Consider the following 27,534-nt stretch of genomic DNA (forward strand, 5'->3'; position numbering starts at 1 on the left):
AAAGCAATTAAAATGCTCTCCAAGTGTTTTCAATAAAAACAGCTGTAATGCTCACCTGTATGAATTTATTTTGTCTGGTTTGTGAACCACTATATATATATTTAAGACTTGAAGTGTTACCAGCAGTGCAAATGAAATTGTTTCCAAAATATCATATAGTTAAATGTGTGTAACTTTTTAAGGAGTGGTAGTTTTTATTCTGGCCATTAGAAGTTGCCCAATGAGAAAATATGAAAGAATGGACAACATATAGATGCTTTCTGTTTCTTTTGTACATGTACAGTCAATATGGAGTTTACATCCCTTTGTGTTGAGTGTGCGTGTCCTGCTTGCAGCTCAGGTTCACAAAGATAGCAGCTTAACATGCTTTCTGCTTGTGTACGCCTTGTTTTTCCCACCCTGTTATCTCATTTTTAGCCAATGAAGAGGCTCACCCAGGGAGCCAATCAGATAAGAGCCCTTTCACTAAGGTTTACAATAGGTTGTTATAAAAGGAACTGTTATCTTATCTAAGGTTTTCTTTCTTCAAGTTGCACTTTAGAGGACCAGGAGAACTTTGGAAATTATAGGTGCTATAAATTGTAAAGCTATATGTTAAAAGTTCAAAAGCCTGTGTTTTTTTTAAACAAGATTCCCATTTTTTATTTTAATATTTCAGAGACTACACTCTTTAATGTTATATTCAATTACTTTAAAACCATAATTTTCTATTTATTTTGATGAAATTTGACCAGCATAAGGTATAGCTAAGTAGGGAAACAGTTTCTGTAACAAAGAGAAACCTGATTTTAATGATAGTTGGGTAAATATAGCTGTAATTAGCTTCTGCCTCAGGGTCAGTCTTACCCATATTCCCCTGTGTTTACAGTGCAAAGGCATACAGGCATGCATTTATCTTAAACATTTTTTCTGGTCATGTGACTGTGTCAGCCTCAGCAGGAAATGATGGGGGTGATGACACACTTTGAAAACATAGCCTCAAAACAGAAAGTACTGCTGCATTTAACAGCTGCGTTGTCCAGAGGATGAACAGACATGTCTACTGTAAATGAACAACTCTTGGAGGTTTTGGAGGATCTGCTTGATGAGGAACTGGGGACTTTTCAGTGGCATCTTTACAGCAAAACCGTTGAAGGATTTACTCATATCCCAAAGTCTCAAGCTAAAGGCTTGGACAGGAAGGACACTGTGACTCTTGTGGTGACAACATATGGTTATGACGGTGCTGTGACCATAACCATAAAGATACTGGAGAAAATGAGACAGAAGCTTTTAGTTGATAAACTAAAAGAATATCACAGCAACGGTAAGGTAGAGGTTTAGTTGATTTGTTTACCAAAAAAAGCGATGGTTAGTAAAATCTGTACACTTTTGTTTTTGATCAGGTCAAATAAATAAGACAGACAAAGGTAAGACTATAAAAATATACAATTCTAATAATTTATGTTCATCTATGTTTTTACTGAAGTGTGAAATGTTTCCTTGAACAGAGAGTGACCTTGTTACCATCCAAGGGAGACTGAAATCTAAATTAAAGGAAAAGTGCCAGAACATTTATGAGGGAAATGCGGAAGAAGGAGATAACATCTACTTGAAAAGAATCTACACCGAGCTCCATGTGATTACAGGAGCCTGGGGAAGCCTAAGTGATGAACGTGAGGTCAGACAGCAGAAGTCCAAGCAAACATCGGTGGAGGAAACAATTAACGTTCAAGATCTTTTTAAGCCTAGGCCCAATCAAGAAAAGCGCATCAGAACTGTTCTTACCCAGGGTATCCCTGGAATGGGTAAGACTGTCTGTGCCCAGAAGTTCACACTGAGCTGGGCGGAAGGAGAGGAACACCAGGACATAACCTTTCTCTTTCCACTTCCTTTCCGGGAATTGAATTCAATCATTGGCGAAAGGGACTATACATTAATGCAGCTGCTCCACCACTTTTTCCCTGACATTAAACCCATTCAGAAGCTATCAGAATGTAAAGTACTATTCATTTTTGATGGCCTTGACGAGAGCCTTCTGCCCTTAGATTTCAAACACAACAAGGTTTTGAGAGACGAGACGGAGTCGGCCCTGCTTGATGTGCTGATCACCAACCTCATTGCAGGGGATCTGCTCGGGAATGCGCTCATCTGGATAACCTCCAGGCCTGCGGCGGCCAACAAAATTCCCCGAAAGTACATTGACCAGTGGACTGAGATGAAAGGATTCACTGAAAACCAGTGGCAGGAATACTTTAAGAAGCGCGTGAGGGATGATGCACTGTCGCTTAGGATGATCAACCACGTGAAATCATCGAAAAGCCTGTATGTTATGTGTCAAATACCTATTTTCTGCTGGATCACCGTCAAGTTGATGAAGAAAATGCTGCAAGACAAGGCAACAGACAGAATGCCTAACACCCTAACTGAGATGTATGCATATCTTCTTCTCTGCCAGACTGACCGGATGAGAGAAAGGCATTACACCATGAGGAGTGATAATGTCTATTTGAAGCTTGCAGAATTAGCCTTCCAACAGCTCGAAAAAGGCAGACTTATCTTCTATGAGGCTGATCTGAAAGAATGCCGCATGGATGTGAACGAGGCAACCATGCATTCAGGAGTCTGCACAGAGATCTTCCAGATGGAGGAGGGCAAGAGGCATAAGGTTTTCAGCTTTGTGCACTTGACTATCCAGGAGTTTCTGGCGGCTGTGTTTGCCCATTATTCATACATGCAAAACAAGGACAATGTCCTTCTGGGAAGGCTTGGAAGATTTCCCTCAAAACTCTTGAAAAAGTCTGTTTTTGGCTTCCATAAATGTGCCATTGAAAAAGCTTTGAGTAGTAAGACCGGCCAATGGGATCTCTTCCTTCGCTTTCTTCTGGGCCTCTCGTTGAAGTCAAACCAGGAGCTTCTTTACAGAATACTGCCTTTGGAAGTAGAAGGAGAGGAGGATGTGGCAAACACTATACAGTTTATCAAAGACATTATCAGTGCAGAACCTGAAATGAATCTTAACTTGTTCCATTGTCTGGGGGAGCTCAGGGAGGAATCTCTTGTTCAGGAAATCCAGAGCTTTGTGAGTACTGGAAAGATTGCAAGCAAACAGTTATCTCCTGCTCAATGGTCAGCTCTCACTTTTGAGCTAATGACATCCGAGGCTCTGGAGAAAGAGTTTGACCTAAAGAAATACATAAGATCAGAGGAGGGGGTAGAGAAGCTGCTTCCTGTTATAACCTCCTCCACTCATGCCCTGTAAGTATAGCTAACCTAAGTTGATTGAAACAGCTCTCCTATCCAGAATCAACCAGCATTTTGATGAATTGAAAGTCCTTATCTTGCCTTTAGTTAACAAACCTTAACCTCATGTAACTATTGCATTGTGTTTCCCTCTAAGCCTAGATGGTTGCAAGCTTACTGAAAACTGCTGCCAATTGCTGGCCTCCGCGCTGAGCTCAACATCCTCTCAACTGACAGATTTAGATTTGAGCAAGAACAGTCTGAGGGATTCAGGAGTGAGACTGCTTTCTGATGGCCTAAGGAGTCCTCATTGCAAGCTGAAGAGTTTAAGGTGTTTCCATTTGATGCTTTATAATACCTCTCTCTCTAAAGCAGCAATGTTGGAAGATTGATTTTTGTTGGGGTTTAAATATATGTCAAGCCAAATCAGAACAAGAATATTAGTATATTTTTACTTAAGTTTAATTGAGCAAAAAGAGACTTCCTGCTGGCAAGGATAGTTCATTCTCTCAGGAAGTCTTCATTGGTTCGCATAAAATTTCTTCTGACAGAAAAGGGTAAAAGTATGTAATGAGAGCAAACAAGTGCTGCAATAACAGATTAATATTTTTTGTTCCTTCAACTCTGGTAGAGAGAACAAATGTTGCTCTTCTTGCTGAATATGCTTTTCCCTTTACTTTATTCTTGTAAGCAGGTTGTTGAAGCAGTTTTGAATTGAAACAGTTCTCTCCACTTCCTTGTTTTTTTAGACTACATAAATGCAAAGTTGAGGGTGGCTGCTGTGAGGCTTTGGCAAATGCTCTTACAACAGAGTCGACACAGCTGAGAGTGCTGGACCTGAGTGCTAATGACCTTAAGGAAGAAGGAGTGATAGCCCTGAGTCTGGGACTGGGCAGCCGTCATTGCAAAGTGGAAACACTTAGGTTACGTCTGCTTTTTTCTGACAGTTAAATTATTGCTTTGAAAACAGTGCTGTGAGGAGAAAAAGCTTCAGAACCTTTCATATTTTTTGAGTGATGTTTCTAAAGGGTTAGTCACAAAACTCTTGATGTGGGTAAATAATAGTTCATTCAAACCGAAGGTAAAACCCTATTAATGATTATTTGTGAACTTATTATAAATGTAATTTGCTTACTGAACAGGGTTCTTAATCTTTTACGTAAAGCCTGGACTCTTTGATTGGCTGTTAAAATCCAGTTGCCTTCACCAATTTAGTGATTTGGGCTATGGCTATCAGAAGAGCAAAAAAATCATCATCCAAAGAAATTGTCTCTATTCATTCAAAGGTTACTAATACTACTTGAATCTTTTTTGAAGTTTAAAGACTTTGACCAAGCACAGAAATGCTTGAAGAATGTGGCAATGATGTATAGTAGGCTCACTTTTGTATTGAAACTTTTTTGAGAAGTTGCATGACACACAATTTATAAAAAAAACTGCATTTTTTTATCACCCTAAACAGCAAAATGGGAACAAAAGGACAAATATTCTCTTTCAGTATGGTGCACTATCAATAGTCAATTAAAGGATGAACTTATAAGACTATTCAGTAACTGAATCATGAAATCAAAGTAGGTCAATAACCGAGACATTAGTCCAAAACACTGAATCAAGAAAACTCCAGATTGTTTCCAGAGGCAGAAAGCAAAACTGTTTAAAAGGCTCCCAGTGAATCAACTAACTTGAATCCAACTAAAAATCAATAGAAATAACTGAGGTTCAAATTGTGTCCCATTAAAGTCCTTTGATTTTAACTTTCTGTGATAACCAGGGGGTCACAATTATGAGTGTATTTAGCTACAGGACACTCCTCATTGTTGATTTAACATAGAAATGCTTTGAGTTCCATTACTGTATGTATACATGTATGTGTGGATTCATTAAGTTGTTGCTGAAACATTTTGTTCGTCTTTTGTAGTTTGGATCAGTGCAAACTGGGAGAGAACGACTGTGTGGCTTTAGCTTCAGTCTTCAGCTCACATGCTTCTCAGCTGAAATTTCTTGATTTGAGTAATAACGGCTTAAAGGATGCTGGTGTATATCAGCTTTCAGCTGGACTGAAAGATCCAAACTGCAAACTGGAGATTCTCAGGTAAGTCTGCCTTCTGCAGTTTGATGGTTTTGCACAGCATTACAATTATATATCAATAATACCAAATTTATAACCTACTCAACTTCATAAATGCCGTTAACTTTTCATTTTACCTCATTCCCAGTTACAAGACGGTCTGTCAGTAAAGTAAAACATTAACTTGCGACTAGTTGCATAAGTTAAACCTTAGAAAAAATAATGAAACATTTTTTATTATCTTAACAGAACAGAATATTCGGATGGACAAACACACTTTCATTGAAATATATATTTAACATGATTACAAAAAATATGACAATTATCAAGAATATATGCTGGTGAAGATTCTCAGTCATCCAGGTCATAGTCATTCCATAAAAGTTTAAAAAACAATCCACTGGACTTTTTTCCAAGGTTTAAAAACGTTTTGCTTCCCCTCCAGGAAGCTTTCTCAATTCAAAATGTCTGGAACCAAATAAACCGCTCGCCAGTTTCAATTTGCATGTTTCCAAGCAACACAAGGCCTTGTCTATATAAAGCCTCAAACTCAATGCAAATCCAGACATTTTGAATTGAGAAAGCTTCCTGGAGGGGAAGCGAAACGTCTTCAAACCTTGGAAACAAAGTCCAGTGTATTGTTTTTTTTTTTTTACTTTTACGGAATATCAACAATATACTTAATGAAAGTAGCACTACTTTCTACTCTTTATGTTAATCTATTCTAGTAGTTTAAGTAGTTTAACATAAAGAATAGTGGAAGTACTCTTACACCTTGTTCGTCTGGATGTGCGAAGGGGACATGGTGCAGTATTTATCGTCAGTCAGAAAAATTAGAAGTGGCGGCCGGCCACTTCTATTTTTGCTACTTGCTGCTCCAACTCCATGCCAATCTATACCAGAGCGAATCATTTAGATAGGAATTCAGTTGATGGAAAGCAAAGTGGATCCGGTCAAGTTTATGAATATGAGCATTGATTAAAAAAACAAAACAAACAAAAGATTTAAATTCACTAACCAAATGTAGATCCAAAGAAAAAGAGTTACAGTGATTAGATAAGAGCAGCCACACCAGACACTGTTAGTATTGGCAAAAAACAAAGAAAACACTTAGCTGGTTAATTATTCTATTTAAGCATAGAGGTACAGAACTGCTATGCGATGAAGCAATCCTGATGATCTAAGTCAGAGGTCTTCAACAGGGGGTCCGTGACCCCTAGGGGTCCACGGAGGTACTGCATGGGGGTCGCGAAAGTTTTGGTTGATTAGACTTTTTTTATATTCCCCACTGCAATTTTTTCCACTAATTGAAATGTCTTTAAATGCACATTAACATGAATTCAACAGACTGAAGTATACAGATAAATGGAGGCAGAAGATGTCTTTCAGTCATCAATGCACACATTCAGAGACACACAGGAGCTCTTTCAAGCTGGACACCGTTTCATTTACAACACCTGACCCATCAACCAGGAATCAGAATCAGAAATACTTTAATAATCCCAGGGTAAAATTACTTAGAGTGACTATAGGACAGGGGCGTTGCTAGGCACAAAGCTTTACTGGGGCACTGGCCCCCTACCGCATATGCCCCTCCTGCCATACACAAATACAGACAAGCACACTGCCCCACCCTGATAAATTCCTACCAAAATTACCAGTTGAGATATTAATGAGTGTAAGAGCATATTTGTTTTAACAGACATGAACATTTTCAACATTGCAGCTATAAAAAATAAGACATCAACAACTTTGACAAATAAAAAGTTTCCTTATACACATTCTGAAGTAATCATTAATTCCTAGGTTTCAGAGTTTTAGTTCGGGGGAAAGTTTAACTCATCCTGAACTAAGTTTTTATTTTATTTTTTGATCATTAAAGTGTTCCTCCTATTTTTTTATTTTTGCAAAGCGGTCAATCACTAGACTGTGACTCAGCTTAGAAAGTTCTTCCTTTTCAACTGATAAAATAGCAGGATGATGGAGGCTGTCTTGTCCCATTGTGCACCTCATCCAAGTGTGGATCCTTCTCAACACACTGAATGACCTTTCACAACTCCAGCTGTAGACTGGGATGGTGAGGAAGATCTGGATGACCTGCGTTAGTGTTGGGAACATGGTGTTATCAAGCAAGTTGAAAACACACTGCATATCCTTCATGACAAGGCTTTCTTTTTCAACCATAAAAAGCTCAAACCATTTTGAATTAAATGAACGTTTTTTTTACTCCAACTTTGTCCTGGGGTTAGTGGGACAACTTCACTTGTTTAGGACCATCATGCTTTCCCCCTAAGTCACTAATGTCCCCTTCTTGTTTGTGGACGCTGGTTGTTGCTCCCTCATCACCTTCATGGTCCTGTCTCTCCTGTCCTTCACCTGTCTCTCCTGTCTCTCTCCTGTCTCTTGCCTGTCAGTCTCGTCTCATCCTCCCTTTCCTACTCCAGCACCTTCATTCTCATTCTCTACAGCAAACATTAAAAAAACGTAAATCTATAATTATGTAAATATCTATCATATTGCTTATAACGTTCCTAATGTAACTAGTTAGCTTAAATCACTAATTCATAACGGGACCTTACCTCCCTCTCTCTCATCTTGTTTTACTGCTTCCCTGTCTCTGCTTCGTGTGAGGAATTTCCTGATATCCATCTACAAACCAATGCAGTAATTTTCAGTTAGTAGCCTATAAATCATGTGGTTTCACTGGGAAAATAATGAAATTGACGGGTAAGAAACGTTACCAGAACTAAAAATGCGTTGCGGCCGCACAGTGTCCCATCCAAAACAGCTGAGAGCAGCGCGTTAATTTACCTGCAGTTCATTCAGTGACATGCGCTGACGTGGGGGCGCTAATTCATCCTCAACTTGGAGTAAACAACACACTTGCTACGCATTTGAGTAGAAATGTACGTCTCCTCCCGTTGGAATTATCTAAATTGATGCATTAAAAAAATTTATCACTGTTGCAAATATTCATGAGATTTATACTGGGGCACGTGCCCCAGTAAATGGGGTCTGGCGACGCCGATGCTATAGGAACAGTTTGATATAACACAATTTCATACAATATATATAATTAGGGGGTCCCCGCTCCATCTTGCCATCAGTTTGGGGGTCCTTGGCCTGGAAAACATTGAAGACCCCTGATCTAAGTCCTACTGTGCAGAATTTCTCTACTCTGAAAATGTGGGTCCCTGGCAAAAGACGCTGTGCAGTTGCTTCAACATCCAATAGAACTAATGGGCTATGCATATACTTCCACTGATGATCACTTGTTACCTTCAAGGAGAGAAATCACATAGATAGCAGATTTTATGTGAGACTAAAAAAAAATGAATAAAACACAGTGGAGAAAGTGCTACAACAGGGGAATTAATGCAAAACTAGGACTTATATGATCATGGTTAAGTTTTGTTTGTCCAAGGAAGATTCATTCTGAGCTCAATAAAAAAATCAAAATATCCTCAAAGTATGTAGTGCTTCCACACATTTTAATTTATCAGACTTAATGCTGGCAGTTGGAGTAAATAACTTCTAAATTAGATCAGACATAAATGTCTGCATTTTCCCTATACTTTAAATGCTTTTGCTGTAAATAACTGCATGTAAAATAATTTTTTGCTCTGTTCTTTTGTCTAAAACAATGTTTTGCCTGTTTCTTTGCTCCGTATGCACCTCTCAGATGTACAGGCGTGCTCCCCTCTTTGAAGGTTGTACAGCTGGTCTGAGTGCACTGAGTAGGAGGTTTAAACCTATCATACATTTTAAGAAAGCTGCAGCACAGACAAGTTCCAATTAGTATGCATGTTAATTGGACAATAAATAAAAAAGCTGCTATTTCAACAAAATTACTGCTATTTAAAGAAAACAAATGCACATTTGCAGTTTTTTTTTAACAGTTATTTCACTATACAGTAAGCTAATTTAAAAACTCATATAAGCTTGAAATAATTCTTTTTTATCTATAATGTAGGCTCTTACCTTACTGTTCAGATATTAAACGTTGGATATGTAGTTTATTTTATTTTCATTTATTTATTTATTTTTTATCAGACTCAGCTGGTGTGGTCTAACACAGAAATCCTGCAGCCACATAAGCCCAATCCTCAGCACAGATTGCAGCACAATCAGAGAGCTGGACCTTGGTGGCAACAACCTACAAGGTCAAGGCTTCAGCCTACTGTGCTCTGGTCTCAAAAGTCAGAACTGTAAACTGGAAACATTAAGGTAAGTTTTGGCAGCATTAGTGGAATCATTGATTATTATGCTGATTTATGTTTTCTCAGTTGGGATGAAATATTGCTTGTTGAGGCAACATACTTAGGGTGCGGTTTCTGATGCGTCCCCTGTCTGAACCTTGCAGATTGCATGACTGTGGTCTCCAGAAGTGCGGTGCTGAAATTGCTTCAGTCCTCTCCACCAGCAGCTCACAGCTGAAGGAGCTTGATCTGTGTGGAAATGACCTTGAGGACCAGGGAGTGGAGTTGCTCTCTAATGGAATAGCAAATCCAAACTGTGCACTAGAAACCTTAAGGTAAGCAGCTTTCCTGTCCTATATTATAATGCTTTAACAAATCAACTGAAGCAAATTAAGTTATTAAGGTAAATCTTAACTCTGACATGAAAATTGATTAAGTGTGACTTGATGATGCAGGCTCTCATTTTGCGGAGTCACAGTAAAAGGCTGCACACATCTGGCTTCAGCACTGAGCTCCAACCCTTTGCACCTCAGAAAGCTGGACCTTAGCTACAATTTTCTGCAGGAATCTGGAGTCAATCTGATCTCAGATCAGCGGGATAATCCACTTTGTAAGCTAGAGGATCTAAGGTAAACCAAATGCACAATTTGCTGAGTATATTAAGTCCGACTCCATATATGTAACCTCTGACATGTAAGAAATCTCAGTTTCATGTAGTTGTTCAAATGGTCTTCTTATGAGTTTTAATTGTGCAATATGAAGAAATATTTCAAGTTTCTTTAATGTTCTTTTTTGTATTTATTTCCCTCCTACAGGGTGGATCACAGTGAGGAATGTTATCTGAAATCGATGCTGAAAAATTGTAAGTTTTCCATTATTATTATCTCTATTCATTATGTTAGATTTTTATTGTGGCCATATAGACTCCTAAAAATGATTATGGAAATAAAAAACTGATCAGTTCCATTTACTGTTGCATACAAAGTGTAAAGGTCTATAACACTGTGCTATTGGCATCTTAAAGACATATTAATATCCCCTGATATATTCTTCTGTTACATTTTAATATTGTTTTCAGCTTAAAATGCCAGTGTTTGCAGGTTTTGTCCTGACTGACGGCAATAACATGAATGCAACTTTATTCAACATTAATATCAAGCATAAATATGCAAAGTTTGCAAGGGTCTGCAACCTTTACAATCCAAAGAGCCATTTTTGACTTCAGTACAACTAAGAAAAGGTGTCTAGAGCCACAAACATTACATGTAATATTGCCCGCTCGAAATCTGACTTTTTTAAAGAAAAAACTGTTTGATTTCAGATTTTAGTTAAAAATCAAAAAAAGAATTCATTTTCAATGGGTTGCTCTTAAAAATAATTTCTTTTATATTTGTAGTCGACTTATTTTGGAAATTCAATGCAATTGGTCAACAGAGAAAATGTTAAAACCTTCATATGTTTGTCTTTTTATATTTGAAAAGATTATTTTGTACTTTATCTATTAATTGATTGATTAAGGGCTATTAAAGAATGTCTAAAGAGCCACACGTGGCTCTGGAGCCACAGGTTGCAGACCCCTGCCTTAGACTAATGACGTTAAAACCAGACCTTTGGGGCGATGATCTTCAGACAAATTGACAATCAGGATTTGCGCATTCTTGAATGAAAGACAGATTTCTGATCAGTCAGGGAGGATCAGTCTTCATAAGATCATTTTGCCTTTAAAGCAGCGAGGAATTAATGAAGCTGACTGTGGAAGCAGGGTGATGTTACACTGTGCAATGCTATCCAGTAGGATTGTGATGGTTCTATTATATGTCCAGGAAATATCTAGTGTAGCCCTGTCAGTTTGGTACAAACATCTACACAATAAACACCTGTTTTTATACACAAGCAGAATTATTATACACAGAACTAAATGTTAAATGTAATACATTGTAAATAACTTATTTTTTTTATCATTAAGCTAAAATGGAGACAAATGTTGGACTAAGACAAACATTGATGTCAATGTACTGCCACTTAAAGTACATATCTCACTCAGCACTTAACTGAATTACTCTCCCGAAACAACGTCAAGGCCAATGAAATCATCACTGACACTGGTAGGGAAATCAGTTGACCTCCAAATGACTACCTGTAGCCTCCAATCAGCCCCAAATGTTATCTAAATACCCGTTGGAGTAATCTCTTTGGATGAGATCCTGTTATTGCATGTTGCATTTACGTATAGCTGGAGCACTGGTTGGTATAAATGTCAAAAGAAGCTAAAACTGATTTTATTTTGATTCAATTTTGGCCTTTTCAAGGAATTATTGTAGAGACAACTCACAAACTAGCTTTTCAGACCGCTTTTCAACTGTGAATATTTGCATCATCGCTAAAAAGCTCTTCACTAATACTTCATCATCACAGCGACTACTAAAATATTGTACTGCTGCAATGATATATGTTAAAAATAAACAAAAAAAACACTCTCTCACAAAGAAACTTTGATTGTTGGTTGCTTAAGTCTCACTTATTGGCTGTTGGGTACATAGTAGTAACAGGTTGGGACCCCGTAAGCAATGGGAACTTATTGTGGACAAGGATTCAGCAATGAGTCAGGTTATTGATTGGAGTTTTGTAAATGGAAATTTGAAAAAGGAAGGCCATCCATGAATGAAACTTGAAAAATCTTCTTAATAAAAAAAAAAGTTACATTTTTACTAATAACTTCTTAGTTATTAGTAAATAACTTAATAACTGCTGTTTTCTTAGATTTTGTATTTTCTCTAAACATTTTGTTTTATTAATTTTTCATATGTATTTTTCAAATATCTTTTTCAAGTTGCATTCTCCACACTTTTTAAAAAGATTTTATTAATCAATTCATCGTTTATTTTTTATTTTTCACACATTTTATATTTTTCTTTTTTTCAAATGTGCATTTTTTTTCAGATGGAGTTATAATAATTTTTTTTAAAGTTGCATTGTCAGATTTTGCACATTTTCCTCACTTCTGGAGGCGGGCTTTACTCTAGCATGAGGAGCAAAGTCACAATTCTATTGGTCTGCATGGACTTGAGCAACAACACTTTTATTGGTCAATGTGCGAGCAAGTGTTTGTATTGGTTTAAAGTAAAGAGCTTGTTATCTTTTAAATGCAGTTTAAAAAGAATGAAATTTACACATCTTAATCTAAAAAATAGAAATAAAACAATCCGTAAAAAAAATTACAAACAAGATTTAAAAATTTAAAATAGTTGAAGATACTTAACATTAAAATAACTAAATTATGTAAAATACATTTGAGTAAAAACTGTACACTTACTCTCAAGAACCTGTTTTTCAAATGTTTTTCAAAGTTTCAAATGTGGATCACATTTCAAACTTCAGTTTTTTCTCATTTCCATTTACAAAACATGTTCTTTGCTTGTGAAAATAATAGAACAAAATCCATTCCACAGAAACAGGTCCAATGAATGCCTTTCCTGTCAGATATTTTCCATTAATGATGACACAGTGTAAATAATTAAAATGCAGAGAGTGAATTCTACTGCTCTGTACTGATAGTGTATAGTGTAATAACAATAAAAGCTGAAGAAAAGAAAAATCATCGACTTGAAACAATCCCTTACACCAAGCATGCTCTTAGCGACAGTGGAGAGGAAAAGCTCACTTTTAACAGGAAGAAACCTTCAGCAGAACCAGAGACCGACTGCGGCTCAAGGAGATTGAAGCAGACATAATAGGTGGAACTAAAGGCTGATTTATACTCAGAAACCAGGTTGTCTGTGTGTGTCGCAGTGAACGCAAATATGTCCCTCAACCCCCTTTCCGCAGACACTCTCCAAAATTGTTGTTGTCCACAGACAGGAGGCCTCTGATTGGTAAAATCTACATCCGCTCTACAATATCCGTATTTCCTGTTTGGTACCTTACCGGCTTGTTTTGTTTATAAGACCGCCATTGTGGAAAAAGAACCAGCTAGAGGAATAATGTGTGGGAGAACACTGGGACCCCTTTTTCCACCTGGATCCCCGCTCTTTTTCGCCCTTATGTCCCTCCGTTGTGGAACAAACTTGCCCACTTCAGCCGTATCTAGACCCACAGCTAGTTTGTGATTGTCCCTCCTGCGTTGTGGCGTGGAATAACATAGCGCAGGCCACGCTTCAATATTGGGCATAAATCAAAAATATCTGCGACAAGCTCACTGTGTCACACTACTGCAGGATGATAACCAGCACTTCATGAGGGGGAACAAAAGGTGGCTCTGATCCCTCCTACTGGATGGGCCATGGAGTTCACCTGGGGGGTGTTCATGGGTTGGTAACTCCCTCGATAGAGTTGTTTCGGTCACATGCCTCTTTGAAGTGTGAGTCAGGCGAGGGCGGATCTTTTTATTGTTCCTAAAAGTGCTCTGTAAGTAGCTGAAAGGTAATGAGACCACCGCTTCTGTTGAGAGAAGGTTTTTCCAGGTTAACAAAGACGACTTCCTTAACTGCTCTTTGACCAAAACCACTCGGACGAGACGGTAAATGACCCAGCAGAACCCCCTAACAACCCATGAACACCCCCAGGTGTCCTCCTTGGCCAATCTAGTAGGAAGGATCAGAGCCACCTTTGTTCCCTCTATTTGTTAGGCCTACAGCATATTAATCTCAGTGCTTCCTACCAATAGTTAGAACTGAAGAAGCTGCTTGGATTAGGGGGGAAAACTGCACTTCCAGTTGCCTAAACTGAACTTTTCAAACTCGACCATTATCTGGATGACTGAGAATCTTCACCTACAATCTGTAAAATAATTCTGATAATGATAATCCAAACCGATCAGCAGTTTATGGAAACCAAGTTCAAATCACACAAAGTTCCTATCCAATGCTAATTCCAATGCTTGTTTTAAACTAACCCTTACTGTAGTTATAACATTTAAAATTAATATTTTAAATGAATGTTACCAGAGCAGTTAAACATTTAGAGAATTAATTTTAGTCAGGGTATGTTTGTTTTATTTCTGTCCTCCAAATTAAATGCCGTTATTATACTTTTTTCATCCCTGATAAAAATATAATTCAAAGATTTTTATTCTCGTTGGCTATGTCTATGAAAAACCCAAACAAGGAGTTACATCCCTGGTAGTTCTTAACTTCCTTTGCTAAGACTTAGAACAAGCCCAGCATCAGGGATCCCACTGTAAACACCAGAATTTCAACATTACATAATGCCCTCATTACCATTATGATTGATGGATAAACAAGAACTTTCTTTTTTCACAGACACCTGCACCCTGACCTTTGACTCCAACACGGCAGCCACGTCTCTCTTTCTGCACGATGGGGGCAAACAGGTGACATGGGTTAGGGAGTCACAGCCGTACCCACAGCACCCTGAACGGTTTGAAAGCATCTCCCAGGTCCTGTGTCACCAAGGCCTCACTGGGCGCCATTACTGGGAAGTGGAGTGGCGAGGGCGCTGGGTGGACATTGCGGTCGCCATGAGGGGAATCAGCCGCAGGGCGAGTAGTTATTTGTCTGGGTTCGGCAAAACTGATAAGTCCTGGTGTCTATTTTGCTCTGAGGATCATTACAGCGTTGAACATGACAGCAGGGGGTCGGAAATATCTGCACCTGCGTCTCCCTCTCACAAGGTTGCAGTCTTTCTGGATTGGCCTGGAGGGACCTTGTCTTTTTATAGTGTTTCTGCTGGGAGCCTCAAACATCTTCACACCTTCTACAATAACTTCACTGAGCCGCTCTACGCTGGGTTTGGTATGGAAGAGGATGACTGCTCAGTCATTCTTTGCTCTAATGCTGATATATAGGAACTTATTTCTCCATCTGAGTATGTGGTATGAATAAAAGGTAACAGCTAAAAAGATCCATTGTCACCACAAAGCAGACGTTTTTGTTTTAACTTTAGTTTTCCTCTCCCTTGGCATAAACTACAGCCCTGCAAATAAACTTCAGAAGCCAAAAGCGAACACAAGAAATCAAATTTCAAAGCATATTGTTATCCTGACCCTCCTTCTGTTAAAATGATTCATGGAAATGCAGGTCATTCTTCACAGAGCATTTCCAGAGACTTTTGTTTGGGTTTATTTTAGCCAATCACGGTCATGTTCAAGGCATTTCCCTTTTCCCCTTTTTGTTCTGATAAGTATAGTTTCTTACACAGATGACTCTAGGAGCCTGGAATGTTTATGTCTACACCGCCCACTCATCTAAGCAATGACCTACAGAAAAAACTGAACATTGAGATGAAAAGAAAGTATAAGAAGATATTAAAAACCAAGAAATGCTTAAATGTTTTAGGACCATACATTTTCCATCATTTAAACCACTAATACTGTTCTCAGATTTAGATCTATCACCTCCTACAGTTCTGTTAAGAGTCTATTAAGTGTTTATCCAAATAAAAAGCTGTTTTTCTAACCTCTATCCTGTCTGCATTAAGTTAGAGGCAACTGAGCCTTTCACTTTCTCTGAATGGATGGAGTCAAATGCAGTGATAGGCTGTAATTATGTGGTTATACTGAAATGGAAACCAGTGTGTTATAATGACGCACAACTTCTTGTGCATTTTATTTTGTTTTATCTCCATAATCTGAATAAGAGGAGATATTTGTTGGGAAAAAATTTGCCTGTAAAGTTTATTTCATAGATTTAACATTTCTTGGTCTCTAGTGTAGCTGTTGAAATTAGCATCTATTTTTGTCTGTTGTCTTTTAATTCATAGATGATAATCAGTATCAATATATTTTCATTGATTTTGAGACAATCCAATATTAGAAGACTGAACGGTTTCTATCCAACATTTTGCCTGAATTTCCACTTTTAATCCATCGGCTTGAACGGGTTTCATTTAGCATAAATGAATAAAACAGCATTTGAGAGCTGGTTTTGTTCTAAACATGTGATTTTTTTATATTCAGATGAATCAATGACTTAAGGCTGCATAAGTTGACTATCAGATGATTCTTATTGTGCAGATCTATGCAATAGATATAGATCAATCGACTATGTTGTCCCTGATCTCTTCACTCCAGCTTATGCTTTACTTTCTGAATGAAAAAAATAACCGCTCCCTAGCATGCTGCCTTGCCATCACATCTTCCTGAAGAATCTTCTGACAGAAAAAGTGAAATTAGACATTTTTCTTTTAATTGTGAAGGAATTCTGACACAACCAATCAAAACAACCAGAGTTTATTACATTATATATCCAGGGACGGAGTTGCTGTTAGACAAAACTAGCCGGTTGCAGAGTCTCACAAGTTCTTGAGGGCCCAAAAAAAGGTCCTCATACATGCATAGTTAATACAGTAATAATTATTATTTAGATTATTATTGCAGACACATGCTCTTAAAGCTACCAAACGTGACTAGCTTCTTGACTGCTAACAGCCACCTACAATGATAAGTAGGCCTTTTTCTTTCATTTCATTTCTTTGTGCAATTGAAGACTGGAAATGTTATGGTTCATTTTGAAGCACCAGAAGCTTTGAATGTTTTTTTTTTTGTTTTTTTTTTTTTACAGTAGATGAGAATTAAATAATTTAAGAAATTTTGTTGATGTTTTTATGTATTGAATTTCCAGGAAAACGTCAAGCTTTTGGGGTTCTTTAGTCAGTACACATGAATCTCTTCTTTGATAGATTTGTTGAGGCAAAAAAGATTTAAGGAACAAAAGGGAGAAAATATAAAGACTATAACAAAAAGGGGTTAAAAAAAAGCATGAAGAGGGAGAAAACAAGAAAAAGACAAGAAGATAAAAAAGAAAAAGATGAGAGTTAAATGAGTGTAATAGTAGAAGAAAAAGAGAAGGAAAAAAGGGATGGAAAAACAAAGATTGAGCAAAAGGGAGAGAAAAAGAAGAAGAAAGGAAAGGGGAAAAAAAATAAACTAATAAATCATGTGCATTCTGTTAAAATGACTATATATATATACAATGTTGTTATGAATTTTCTTCTTGTTTAAAGGGCCCCATGCCTGCCTTTACCTTGGTCCCCATATTTCTTAAACCCACCACTGCCTCAACCACTAACAATGTGAATAAATAATAATAAAAAAAACTAACAAATAATTTGAGATCACCCGGCTAATACACTGTTAGAATTTCCTCCTGCTCTACATTTATTTCTCATACCCAAGAAGCTAAAATGGATTTATAATAATCACATGCTCTTCCAGCATGAGATTCAAATCCTCTGCATGAAGTTTGGATATTCTCTCTCATTTCGTTGGGTTACCCTCTATTAGGTGAGGTGAGCTCAGTCCTTGCTTCCCAAACCTTTATTAGAGGCTCTTGACTAAAGAATAAATTATTAACATCTAAGGCATTAAGTGAACCTTTGGGGCATTAAAGAAAGTGATGAGTCAAGTCAGAAAGTCGGAGGAAAAGGGGAAGTGAAAGTGTCATAAGGAAACTGCTCAGGGCGAAACTTATCCTGCATGATTTGCAGAGTCACTATGATCATTTAAGGATCGAGAAATATTATTATCCTAAAGCTGTTATATCTGCTAATCCAATCTGTTTTATTAAAAACATGAATCTAAAAGCCCACTTTTAAATATCACCTTTTCTCTTCCTTCTTTTATAGAGGAAATGGCTGTCCCAGTGCTATTTACTGAGGAAGCGAACAAAGTTGTTCTCTTTTATTATATCTTAAGACAGTAAAACATAATGGAATTAAAATGATCTATATCTGTAACATGGACACAATAATTAAAACTTTGAATACGTAGTTTTTGCTCAAAGTGTAGGAGACTGACACTTTAATGGTGCAGCCAGTTTGGCAACTTTCACAGCTAAAGGCCAGTTGTAAGGAAGAAAAGCCAAACAACACACAGACCTATGGGTGCTCACAGTTCACACATACACACTCAAGCAAAAGCAAAGGAGGGATTTCAGATAAAAAGTCCTGGTTGTCAAGAAAAACTGTCGAATTCCTAGCATTGATCCAGGCTTTCTGAACGACTCTCATAGAAACCCCTGTGACTGATAACTTTCACATGTTTACTTAAAGGAGAAGGGAAGAAACTAACTGGGGGTGTTTCCAGGCAGTAAAACTGACATTCCCTTGTTAAAAGTATGTGTGCCCCATTTTTGGGGGCGGAGGATATGTTTTCTTTCAGCCCAGCTGTCAGAGCCAATGTCTGTCTGCTGCTGCTTTTTACCACTAATTATGACCTGAGGAAAAAAAAAAAAGAAAGGAGTGCGTTCATGGAAACCGGGAAGGAGGTGTGGCAGTTTAGTCAGTTGTATAAAAGGGCTGCATCTGTTGTGCTGTTTGAGCTGGGGTGCAAGGTTCAACCAACATGCAGGTACGTATTATACTAGGAACCGCTGTGATGTTTGATTGGAGCCATTTACAAATGCTTCAACCCAGTCTCATGGGAAAATGTACCCTCACTACGTTGGTCCACACTGCAAAACGTAGTGGAGGTACATTAATGGCCATTTTTTTATGGTACTGTTACGTTTCTTCTGCTTATACGCTTTCTATTGTTTTACGTCCTAGTCACGTGACTTTCAAGATTCCAGCTGGGAGAAGAAAACAATATATATATATGGCCGACATTCGCTCATTTTTTTTGTGTGGAAAGATTAATAACTTGAGTTTGTTTTTGCATTAAAATTAGTTTTGATTACATTTCTAGTGAGAAATGTATAGTTTGTTGCCAGAATATTTACTCAGGGAATGTACATATTCACTTGCTTGTTCGTTTCTTGCAAAGATTTTTCAAGATAATGTGAAACTGAAACGTTTTGGTATAAACATGGCTGAGATTTCTCTAACTTTTAGTGGGAAAATCAATAATTTCAATCAGTTTCTGCATTTAAATGGGTTTTGATTACATTTATAGCGAGAAGTGTAGGGTTTATTTACATAATATTTACTTAGTGAACATACATAATCACCCGCTTGCTAGTTTTTGCTACGGTTTTTCGGATCTCGTCAGGATTATGTGAAATTGCAACGTTTTGGCTGCTACCCATTGCCTAGCATTTAGCTGCCGCCCCGATTCAACATTGAATTCTTTGTGATTTAACTCCATCTGACGGATCAAACCCTCGCCACTGCGTGCGTTGCGTCTGAGGATGATTTTCAGATCAATGCATTACGTCGTGGCATACGGGAGAAACTAATTAAACTAGTTAAAAAAAGGATAATGGGTTAAGATCGGATGTGTTTTATTTGGAAATCTACCGGATCCTTTGTGCATTTAACTTCCTGTTTGGTGCGATCTCATTGATGGGTTTTGACCAGATTTTGACCAAAGAGGAACTCAAAAAAAAACAACAAAACAATTTAAATACACAGCCAGCATATCTGGAATCAATGACAGAGAGCGACTGGGACCAGAAGTATATTAATTTCTCCCCACTGATTTCCGTTTAAAATGTTTTCGCTCCCACCGGGCTCTAGGGAAGGGGCGGGCATACCGCCACCTACTGTTCATGAGTATGTAGCAACATTGTTTTATATCTATTAAATTCTATTTTTAATTTTGTATTCTGAAGATAAATAAATAATGCTTTCCTTAATCTATAAATATCTTTTATATTTCCTTTATTTCCCAATAATCCTTTAAGACTTTATTCTTGGCCTGTCCTCTTTTCAATTTCTTCCTTTCAGGTCCAGATGTTTTAAAGTTCATCAATACGTGTTCTACATTTTCTATCTCTCCACATCCTTCACATTTATCATTATTTTTCCTCCCTATTACGGTAAGTATAAATTGTCATTTAAATAAGTATGACCTACTCTTAATCTGATCATTATTATTTCTTCCCTTCGGTTTCTCTCATTAATATTTCTATTTAATACTGACTTTTGTACTTTATATAACTTTCTTCCTTTTTATCTTCATTCCACCTTTTTTGCCATTTTTCAATTTCTTTCCTCTTAATAAATGATTTTCCTTCCCCTTTCCCTAAAGGAATTGTAATTGTTATTTGTCTACTTTTCATTCCACCTAACTTTCCATTAATTAGCTTGAAAACAGCACTTTGTAGGCACCCAGTTTCTCTAACAATGGCCCTTTTTGGGTTACCCTCCATGCATTGGGTGTCAGTTCAGTGGCAGTTCCAGAACATTTTCTTAGGGTTGACCAGGCAGTACAATAATGTGCATGTGGCCAAAAAGTAATAGGGATCAAATTCGGTTCAGAGTCAAGCTATTGGGATCAGGCATCAGGTTCAATTTGCACATTTTCTTAGCCAAAACAAGGATTTGTTGGGCTACTGTAATTTTGAATTGAAAAACGTCCTGAATGGGAAGTCTTCAAACTTGAAAAACAAAGTCCAAAGTTTTTTTTTTTTTTTGGAATGATTATGACCTGGATGTCTAAGAATCTTCACCAGCTTATCAGGGAAATGAATGCCCACAATGTCTATATTCTCCAAAAGAGAATAACAGAACAGACCTTCATGAGGCCCTTGTTAAAGCTATGCACATATTTATGCATCTATGCTCTTCAAATAACTTTCTGGTTCGATGCAACATTTACATTAAATGGGTTGAGAGGTTGTTCTTTACCAGTAAATACATAAAAGATTCCCAGATGACTGCCGATACAAACTCTCCCCTATAAAACCTAAAACTAATTCTTATAAGAGAGTAAAATCTGTATTAGTCTTCATTAAATGTAGCATATTGTCGTAAATAATCGATTGCTTTATTTTTGGTGTAAGCTTTTGGTCAATATGCTAACCTTAAAAGGTCAAAGTGGGAAAATGTACCCCCACTACGGGTAGTAGTGGGGTAGTAGTAGACAAATTAGCAATTAGAGGAGGCAATAACAATTACAATTCCTTTAGGGAAAGGGGAAGGAAAATCATTTATTAAGAGGAAAGAAATTGAAAAATGGCAAAAAAGGTGGAATGAAGATAAAAAAGGAAGAAGGTTATATAAAGTACAAAAGTCAGTATTAAATAGAAATATTAATGAGAGAAACCGAAGGGAAGAAATAATAATGATCAGATTAAGAGTAGGTCATACTTATTTAAATGACAATTTATACTTAATAGGGAGGAAAAATAATGATAAATGTGAAGGATGTGTAAAATGTAGAACACCTATTGATGAACTGTAAAACATCTGGACCTGAAAGGAAGAAATTGAAAAGAGTTGAAAGGACAGGCCAAGAATAGAGTCTTAAAGGATTATTGGGAAATAAAGGAAATATAAAAGATATTTATAGATTAAGGAAAGCATTATTTATTTATCTTCAGAATACAAAATTAAAAAATAGAATTTAATAGATGTAAAACAATGTTGCTACACACTCATGAACAGTAGGTGGCGGTATGCCCGCCCCTTCCCTAGAGCCCGGTGGGAGCGAAAACATTTTGAATGGAAATCAGTGGGGAGAAATGAATAAACCTTTGGTCCCAGTCGCTCTCTGTCATTGATTCCAGATATGCTGGTTGGGTATTCAAATTGTTTTTGTTTGTTTTTTTAGTTCCTCTTTGGTCAAAATCTGGTCAAAACCCATCAATGAGATCGCACCAAACAGGAAGTTAAATGCACAAAGGATCCGGTAGATTTCCAAATAAAACACATCCGATCTTAACCCATGATCCTTTTTTTAACTAGTTTAATTAGTTTCTCCCGTATGCCACGACGTAAAGCATTGATCTGAAAATCATCCTCAGACGCAACGCACGCAGTGGCGACGGTTTGATCCGTCAGATGGAGTTAAATCACAAAGAATTCAATGTTGAATGGGGGCGGCAGCTAAATGCTAGGCAATGGGTAGCAGCCAAAACGTTGCAATTTCACATAATCCTGACGAGATCCGAAAAACGTAGCAAAAACTAGCAAGCGGGTGATTATGTATGTTCACTAAGTAAATATTATGTAAATAAACCCTACACTTCTCGCTATAAATGTAATCAAAACCCATTTAAATGCAGAAACTGATTGAAATTATTGATTTTCCCACTAAAAGTTAGAGAAATCTCAGCCATGTTTATACCAAAATGTTACAGTTTCACATTATCTTGAAAAATCTTTGCAAGAAACGAACAAGCAAGTGAATATGTACATTCCCTGAGTAAATATTCTGGCAACAAACTATACATTTCTCACTAGAAATGTAATCAAAACTCATTTTAATGCAAAAACAAACTCAAGTCATTAATCTTTCCACAAAAAAATGAGCGAATGTCGGCCATATATATTTTTTTTCTTCTTTCCTCGATTGCTGGAATCTTGAAAGTCACGTGACTAGGACGTAAAACAATAGAAAGCGTATAGGCAGAAAAAATGTAACAGTACCACAAAAAAATGGCCATTAATGTACCTCCACTACGTTTTGCAGTGTGGACCAACGTAGTGAGGGTACATTTTCCCATGAGACTGGGTTGAATGCTTACACATGGTCCAGCTTTAGAAACCAATTCCAAGTTCTTCTGTTTCTTTAAGATAATAAGATGTTTAACAGCTTCTAATTTTATTCTGCAGGTCAAAATGAGGAGTCTGCCTTGCTGTGGCGTGCTCATATTCACACTTCTGATGAGCTGTTCAGTCCAAGCCGAGGTAACTATGACTCAGGTTTGTCTGCCGGGAAGAAGTCTACTTAAATCAAGTCATGTAATTGAAATACTTTTGTTTTTATGTTCTTAGCAAAAGAAGAAAGCTGCTAAATCTCAAGGTAAACATCTGCCAATAATGACTGCTAAATTTGGGGTACTAAATGTAAAAATGTGGTTAAAATAATACATGCACATTTTTTTTTATTTACAGCAGTTTCTGTACATTCAGTGTTGTTTTCTCATTTTCAATGGCAAATGATAACTATAGATGTTAAATCTCTAAATATTTAATACAGATTTCATCTATGGATACATGAAATCTGTTTATACATCCTATATAGATGTTATACTTATACCTGAATCTTAGATTTAGATCTAAATATTAAATCAATATCTAAATGTTAATCTAAATACAAATGTATGTTTTCAATCTCAAATACATATCTTAAACCTTTAATCTAAAAAAATATATAAATTAAATCTAATTTTAAATATAAATCTATGTCTTTTATCTTAAGTCTCATAGTTAATTATATAATCCTTTGCATGACATGATGCATAGGCATTACCTCTTGGAAAATAATAAAAAAATTTCTGTGTACTGTGTGTGACACACTTCTATGTGTTTATACTTGCGTAATAAGAGATTAAGCGGATCGTTTCATTTGCGTAAAGTGTTTTTTTAATTTTAGTTCTTTTTCGGAAGGCTGTTGTTCCAGATTTGACGGGAAACAACCATGTAATTACGATTCAGGCGTTCCTTTCCTACGTACAATAGAGCTCTTAGTGTTGAACTCATGTAAGGAGGAGGAGCTAGGGACAAAAGCTGGCTTAATTCGATACAGCCAACATCTCAGGAATGCAAACAAGAGGGTTTAGCTTAGTCTTTTTGATGTTTTTAAAACTGTATTTTTAAATGTATATTTCCACATATTTCATATCATGTGTGTATATATATATATATATATGTTTTTATACATATAAAATTTGGAACCAAAGTCCAGTGAATGTTTTTTTTTTTTTTTTACTTTTTGGGAATATAAAATACTATTTAGATATAAATAATATTTATCTATATATAGGATTCAGAAATATATTCCACATAAGCAGCATTTATTTATTTAGTATTTACAATAATAGATATGGATTTATATTACATTTGCCATTTAATGTGAGTGAGAAAAGTAGTTGAAGCACAGACAGTGCACTAAATAACAAAAATGTCATGGGGATGATACATTTTTACATCTGCTACCCCATAGATAACTATAACAAAGAATTGAAATGTATTATTGTGGGCACCTTATCTTTAATTTTGCTGACTTTAGGTACAGACTGCTCACAGATTAAGACTCGTTCTCCAAGGGCCACCAGTGGAGTTTATCAAATCAAGCCTGCAGGATTTAAAAGCAGCTTCAAGGTTACTGATCAAAGCTTTTTCTAATTATCACTTAACTGAGTGGATGCCTAAGACTGTCTTTATAAATGCCTTATTAATAAATGTAAGTTTTTTTTTTAAATCAATATGGTTCTGGTTAAACTAAGAACTATGTTTTTGGCTTTGTGCTTTTTTCAAATATTTTTAAATATAGACACAGTTTAAATGTAGACATAAAGGCAGGACTGTGTTTAAACCAGAGATGAACCTCATTTAGTGGAACCTGCTTAGGATGATTAAATACATCTGCAGAACTACAAGGAAACCACATGTTGGTCTGAAATGAACCAGGCATTAAAAAATAAGAAGTGTTATTAAAATATTTTTCAAAAAATATTATTTTATAATATTTTTTAATTGTAAAAAAAAATAGCATTTTAATTGTGGCGTAGAACTTGAAAGCCTCTTTATTTGTGTATTTGCTGTTCAGGTGTACTGTGAGATGAATTCAGATGGAGGCTGGACGGTGTTTCAGAGGCGAACTGGAGGCTCTGTTTCCTTCAATAAAAAATGGGCCGCATATAAGAATGGATTTGGAAACCAAACAGGTATGTAGACTAAATCTTGTCTTTGAGGAACTTTTTCCCCTGTTGTGAAATGACTAGAAACCAAATGTAGAAATAAATCCAAGGTACATAAATGTTGCAGAGGAAAAAAATAAATAATAATGAAATAAAATGCATGGGTCTCTGTGCTGAATCCTCAGGTGATCACTGGCTGGGTCTCAAGAAGGTCTTTGCACTGACAAAGAAAAAATCAAATAACTGGATCTTGAGAGTGGATCTGTGGGATCATGAAGGCGGCACTGCTGTTGCTGAATACAAGGACTTCAGACTGGGAAATGAAAAAACAGCTTTTAAACTCCATGTTGGGAAATACAGTGGAAATGCAGGTATGTGAGCATTTTTAGTGTTTAGTAGATTTTTTCTTTCCCACTGAACTACCAGTAGATCTATTCTGTCTAGTATGGTTTTATCAATATCCATGCATTCTTGGATGAAATTATCAAACATCTTTAAACTTCCAGTACAGGAACCCCTCCAGCTGCAGCTTAAACTGTACAGCGAAATCGCAGGGTTTAAAAGTTCACAGCTCAGGATGTATGTTCTTACACTGTGCAGCCCGACATTCTGATGGAGCTACTCGGACTCGTCTATCCGGAAGCCAAACCAGTAGAAGAGGATTATGAAGCTCACTAGAGTGAAACGAGCTGCCTTGGCAATTTGTGCAATTTTGTGCTGAAAGCCCTAAAAAGAAAAGCCGACAACGTATTTGGACAAAGACATGGCTGAGCAAACCTGGCTACTAGGATCTATCAATTTTGCATAAAGAACTCCATTTCACCAGCACCCCCGCCATGCTTCTGTGTTTTCGTCCGAGGAAGAAGTAGAGTCCTTGTTTGCACATGCCCACTTAGGGATTTGCCCATGACGACCAATTGACTTTCAAATATGTTTGATTTTCTCCCGACCTCATGATTCCTGATTGGGAGGTGGTCGTGAGAGGCTGATAGCCCCTCCTTACCCCCTGCACACTACAACGACACCAACTGAAAAATTCTTGCATGACTGGAAAATTGGCCTGAAAAGGGCAAAAAATCGCACGTGTTTGCCCGGCTTAACTCACCATTTCAAATTCAAAGAAATCAATTAACCTAGTGGTCATGTTTTTAGATAGAAGGAGAAAGCAGGAGTACCCAAAGGGGAGCCTTAAATCTACTAAGACCTCCATGTTAATGGAGCTAAGCTACCAAGAAGTAATTCTGTTTCATCATGCCCTATCAATAAGGTTAACTTATCTTTTTTTCCCCAGCGTTTCATTGTTATTACACTCTCACAAGTGCAGCGCACCGAAATTCACTCTCTGCATTTAACCCATCCCCTTGGAAAGCAGTGGGCTGCCATTTGCGGCATCTAGGGAGCAGTGTGAGGTTAAGGGTCTTGCTCAGGGACCCTGAGTGGCAGTCTGTGGGAGTGAGTTTCGAAATCACAGCCTCAGGATTCCAAGCCGTATGCTCTAACAACTGAAGTTAAAATTAAAGCTCCACTTATTAGTTGAGATTGGCTTTCCATCAGATGGAAGATTGTAAAAGAAACATTTATACCATAACCAACGAATGTCTAGTTTTTCTTGCTGGGCTAAACAAATGCTGTTAAGTAGTTTAACAAACAATAAGTGAACTTTCTGGAATGCCCCTAAGGGGAGGCTAGCCTAGACTATTATTATTATTAACTGGGGCGCACGTTAACTCATGAATAACATCACATTATATTTTTCCATTGGTTATATGCTAGCCACAGACCAGGCTCTGGACACCTTATGACCAATACCAAAAGACGTTGTCAGAATGGCACAAAGGAGGAAGACAGAGAAAGCATTTTCAAATTTATAGAGGGAGGTTATCAGCAGGACTTGCAACAGACCTCTCTTGTAGGATGCATTGTTACTAATTACTGTGGTGCTTCAAAGTGATGTTGAGAAAATAAGCTTCCTATCCTTATTTTTGTGCAATTTTTAAAACTTTAATTTTGACAAACTTCTGTCTACCCAAAAGGTGACGCCGTCCGTGGGGCCTATGAGGGCATCGACCAAAATGGCTTCGGCTTCAGCACCATCGACCGCGACAATGACGGCTGCTCCCCGTGCATCTTCGGTGACATCGCTGAATCAAAGTGTTCCCTCTCAGAGGGAGGTGGTTGGTGGTACAGCAGGTGTGGCTCTGCCAGTCTGAACGGTGATTGGCATCCTTCTGGAAATCACATTGGCTGGGCCTCAGGTCTGCACTGGCTCACCTGGAAAGGGCCCGCCCCTTATTCAGCCAAAGCCACGAGGATGATGATAAAGTGTATGTGAGATAGAAGCAAAGACCATGCAAAGTTCAAACCAGGGGCTTACATACATTGCACAAAAGACAACTTTTTCTCTCCTAACATCTCAAGTTGAAACTAAACTTTTCCTGTTTTAGATCAGTTTTTTTGTAAGATCATTTGTTTTGTTAAATAATGGAGTACGACTTAGAACAGTTTAAGATCTGTTTAAAATCAGAAGCCACTTCTACAAATTGACTTTTTTGTCTTTTTGAGC

At 37.3% G+C, this 27,534-nt stretch overlaps 2 protein-coding genes across 3 annotated transcripts; both read left to right on the forward strand.

The window, feature by feature from the left end:
• The first annotated feature begins 918 nt into the window (after positions 1-918).
• LOC119781424 (NACHT, LRR and PYD domains-containing protein 12-like) lies at positions 919-15,468 on the forward strand. The gene is made up of 11 exons (XM_038281892.1): positions 919-1,306; positions 1,386-1,409; positions 1,491-3,237; positions 3,380-3,553; positions 3,972-4,145; positions 5,141-5,314; positions 9,344-9,517; positions 9,654-9,824; positions 9,945-10,118; positions 10,305-10,351; positions 14,748-15,468. The coding sequence occupies exons 1-11, from the start codon at positions 1,036-1,038 to the stop codon at positions 15,290-15,292; spliced, it is 3,675 nt and encodes a 1,224-aa protein (XP_038137820.1). The 5' UTR covers positions 919-1,035; the 3' UTR covers positions 15,293-15,468.
• A 3,173-nt stretch (positions 15,469-18,641) lies between these two features.
• Positions 18,642-27,534, forward strand: LOC119781450 (angiopoietin-related protein 5-like). 2 transcript variants are annotated; one of them, XM_038281928.1, is made up of 7 exons: positions 18,642-18,793; positions 22,942-23,016; positions 23,104-23,131; positions 24,341-24,432; positions 24,881-24,998; positions 25,157-25,342; positions 27,005-27,534. In XM_038281928.1, exons 1-7 carry the CDS (start codon positions 18,788-18,790, stop codon positions 27,301-27,303), a joined length of 804 nt encoding a protein of 267 aa, XP_038137856.1. In that variant the 5' UTR covers positions 18,642-18,787; the 3' UTR covers positions 27,304-27,534. The 2 variants fall into 2 exon arrangements, with proteins under 2 accessions (XP_038137856.1, XP_038137855.1); XM_038281927.1 differs by lacking the exon at positions 18,642-18,793 and having other exon boundaries at positions 22,843-23,016.

Source organism: Cyprinodon tularosa, unplaced genomic scaffold (genome assembly GCF_016077235.1).
Source record: "Cyprinodon tularosa strain WSP-4 unplaced genomic scaffold, ASM1607723v1 ctg177, whole genome shotgun sequence".
NCBI classification, from domain to species: domain Eukaryota; kingdom Metazoa; phylum Chordata; class Actinopteri; order Cyprinodontiformes; family Cyprinodontidae; genus Cyprinodon; species Cyprinodon tularosa.

What these genes read in the sequence shown, in the direction of transcription:
- LOC119781424 (XM_038281892.1), top strand. Translation starts at nt 1,036, where the DNA reads ATGTCTACTGTAAATGAACAACTCTTGGAGGTTTTGGAGGATCTGCTT. An exon ending in AAAAGAATATCACAGCAACG is followed by an intron (nt 1,307 to 1,385) that starts GTAAGGTAGAGG and finishes GTTTTTGATCAG; the next exon opens with GTCAAATAAATAAGACAGAC. An exon ending in GAAATCGATGCTGAAAAATT is followed by an intron (nt 10,352 to 14,747) that starts GTAAGTTTTCCA and finishes CTTTTTTCACAG; the next exon opens with ACACCTGCACCCTGACCTTT.
- LOC119781450 (XM_038281927.1), top strand. Translation starts at nt 22,846, where the DNA reads ATGCTTACACATGGTCCAGCTTTAGAAACCAATTCCAAGTTCTTCTGT. An exon ending in GAAAGCTGCTAAATCTCAAG is followed by an intron (nt 23,132 to 24,340) that starts GTAAACATCTGC and finishes TGCTGACTTTAG; the next exon opens with GTACAGACTGCTCACAGATT. An exon ending in GATTTAAAAGCAGCTTCAAG is followed by an intron (nt 24,433 to 24,880) that starts GTTACTGATCAA and finishes TTTGCTGTTCAG; the next exon opens with GTGTACTGTGAGATGAATTC.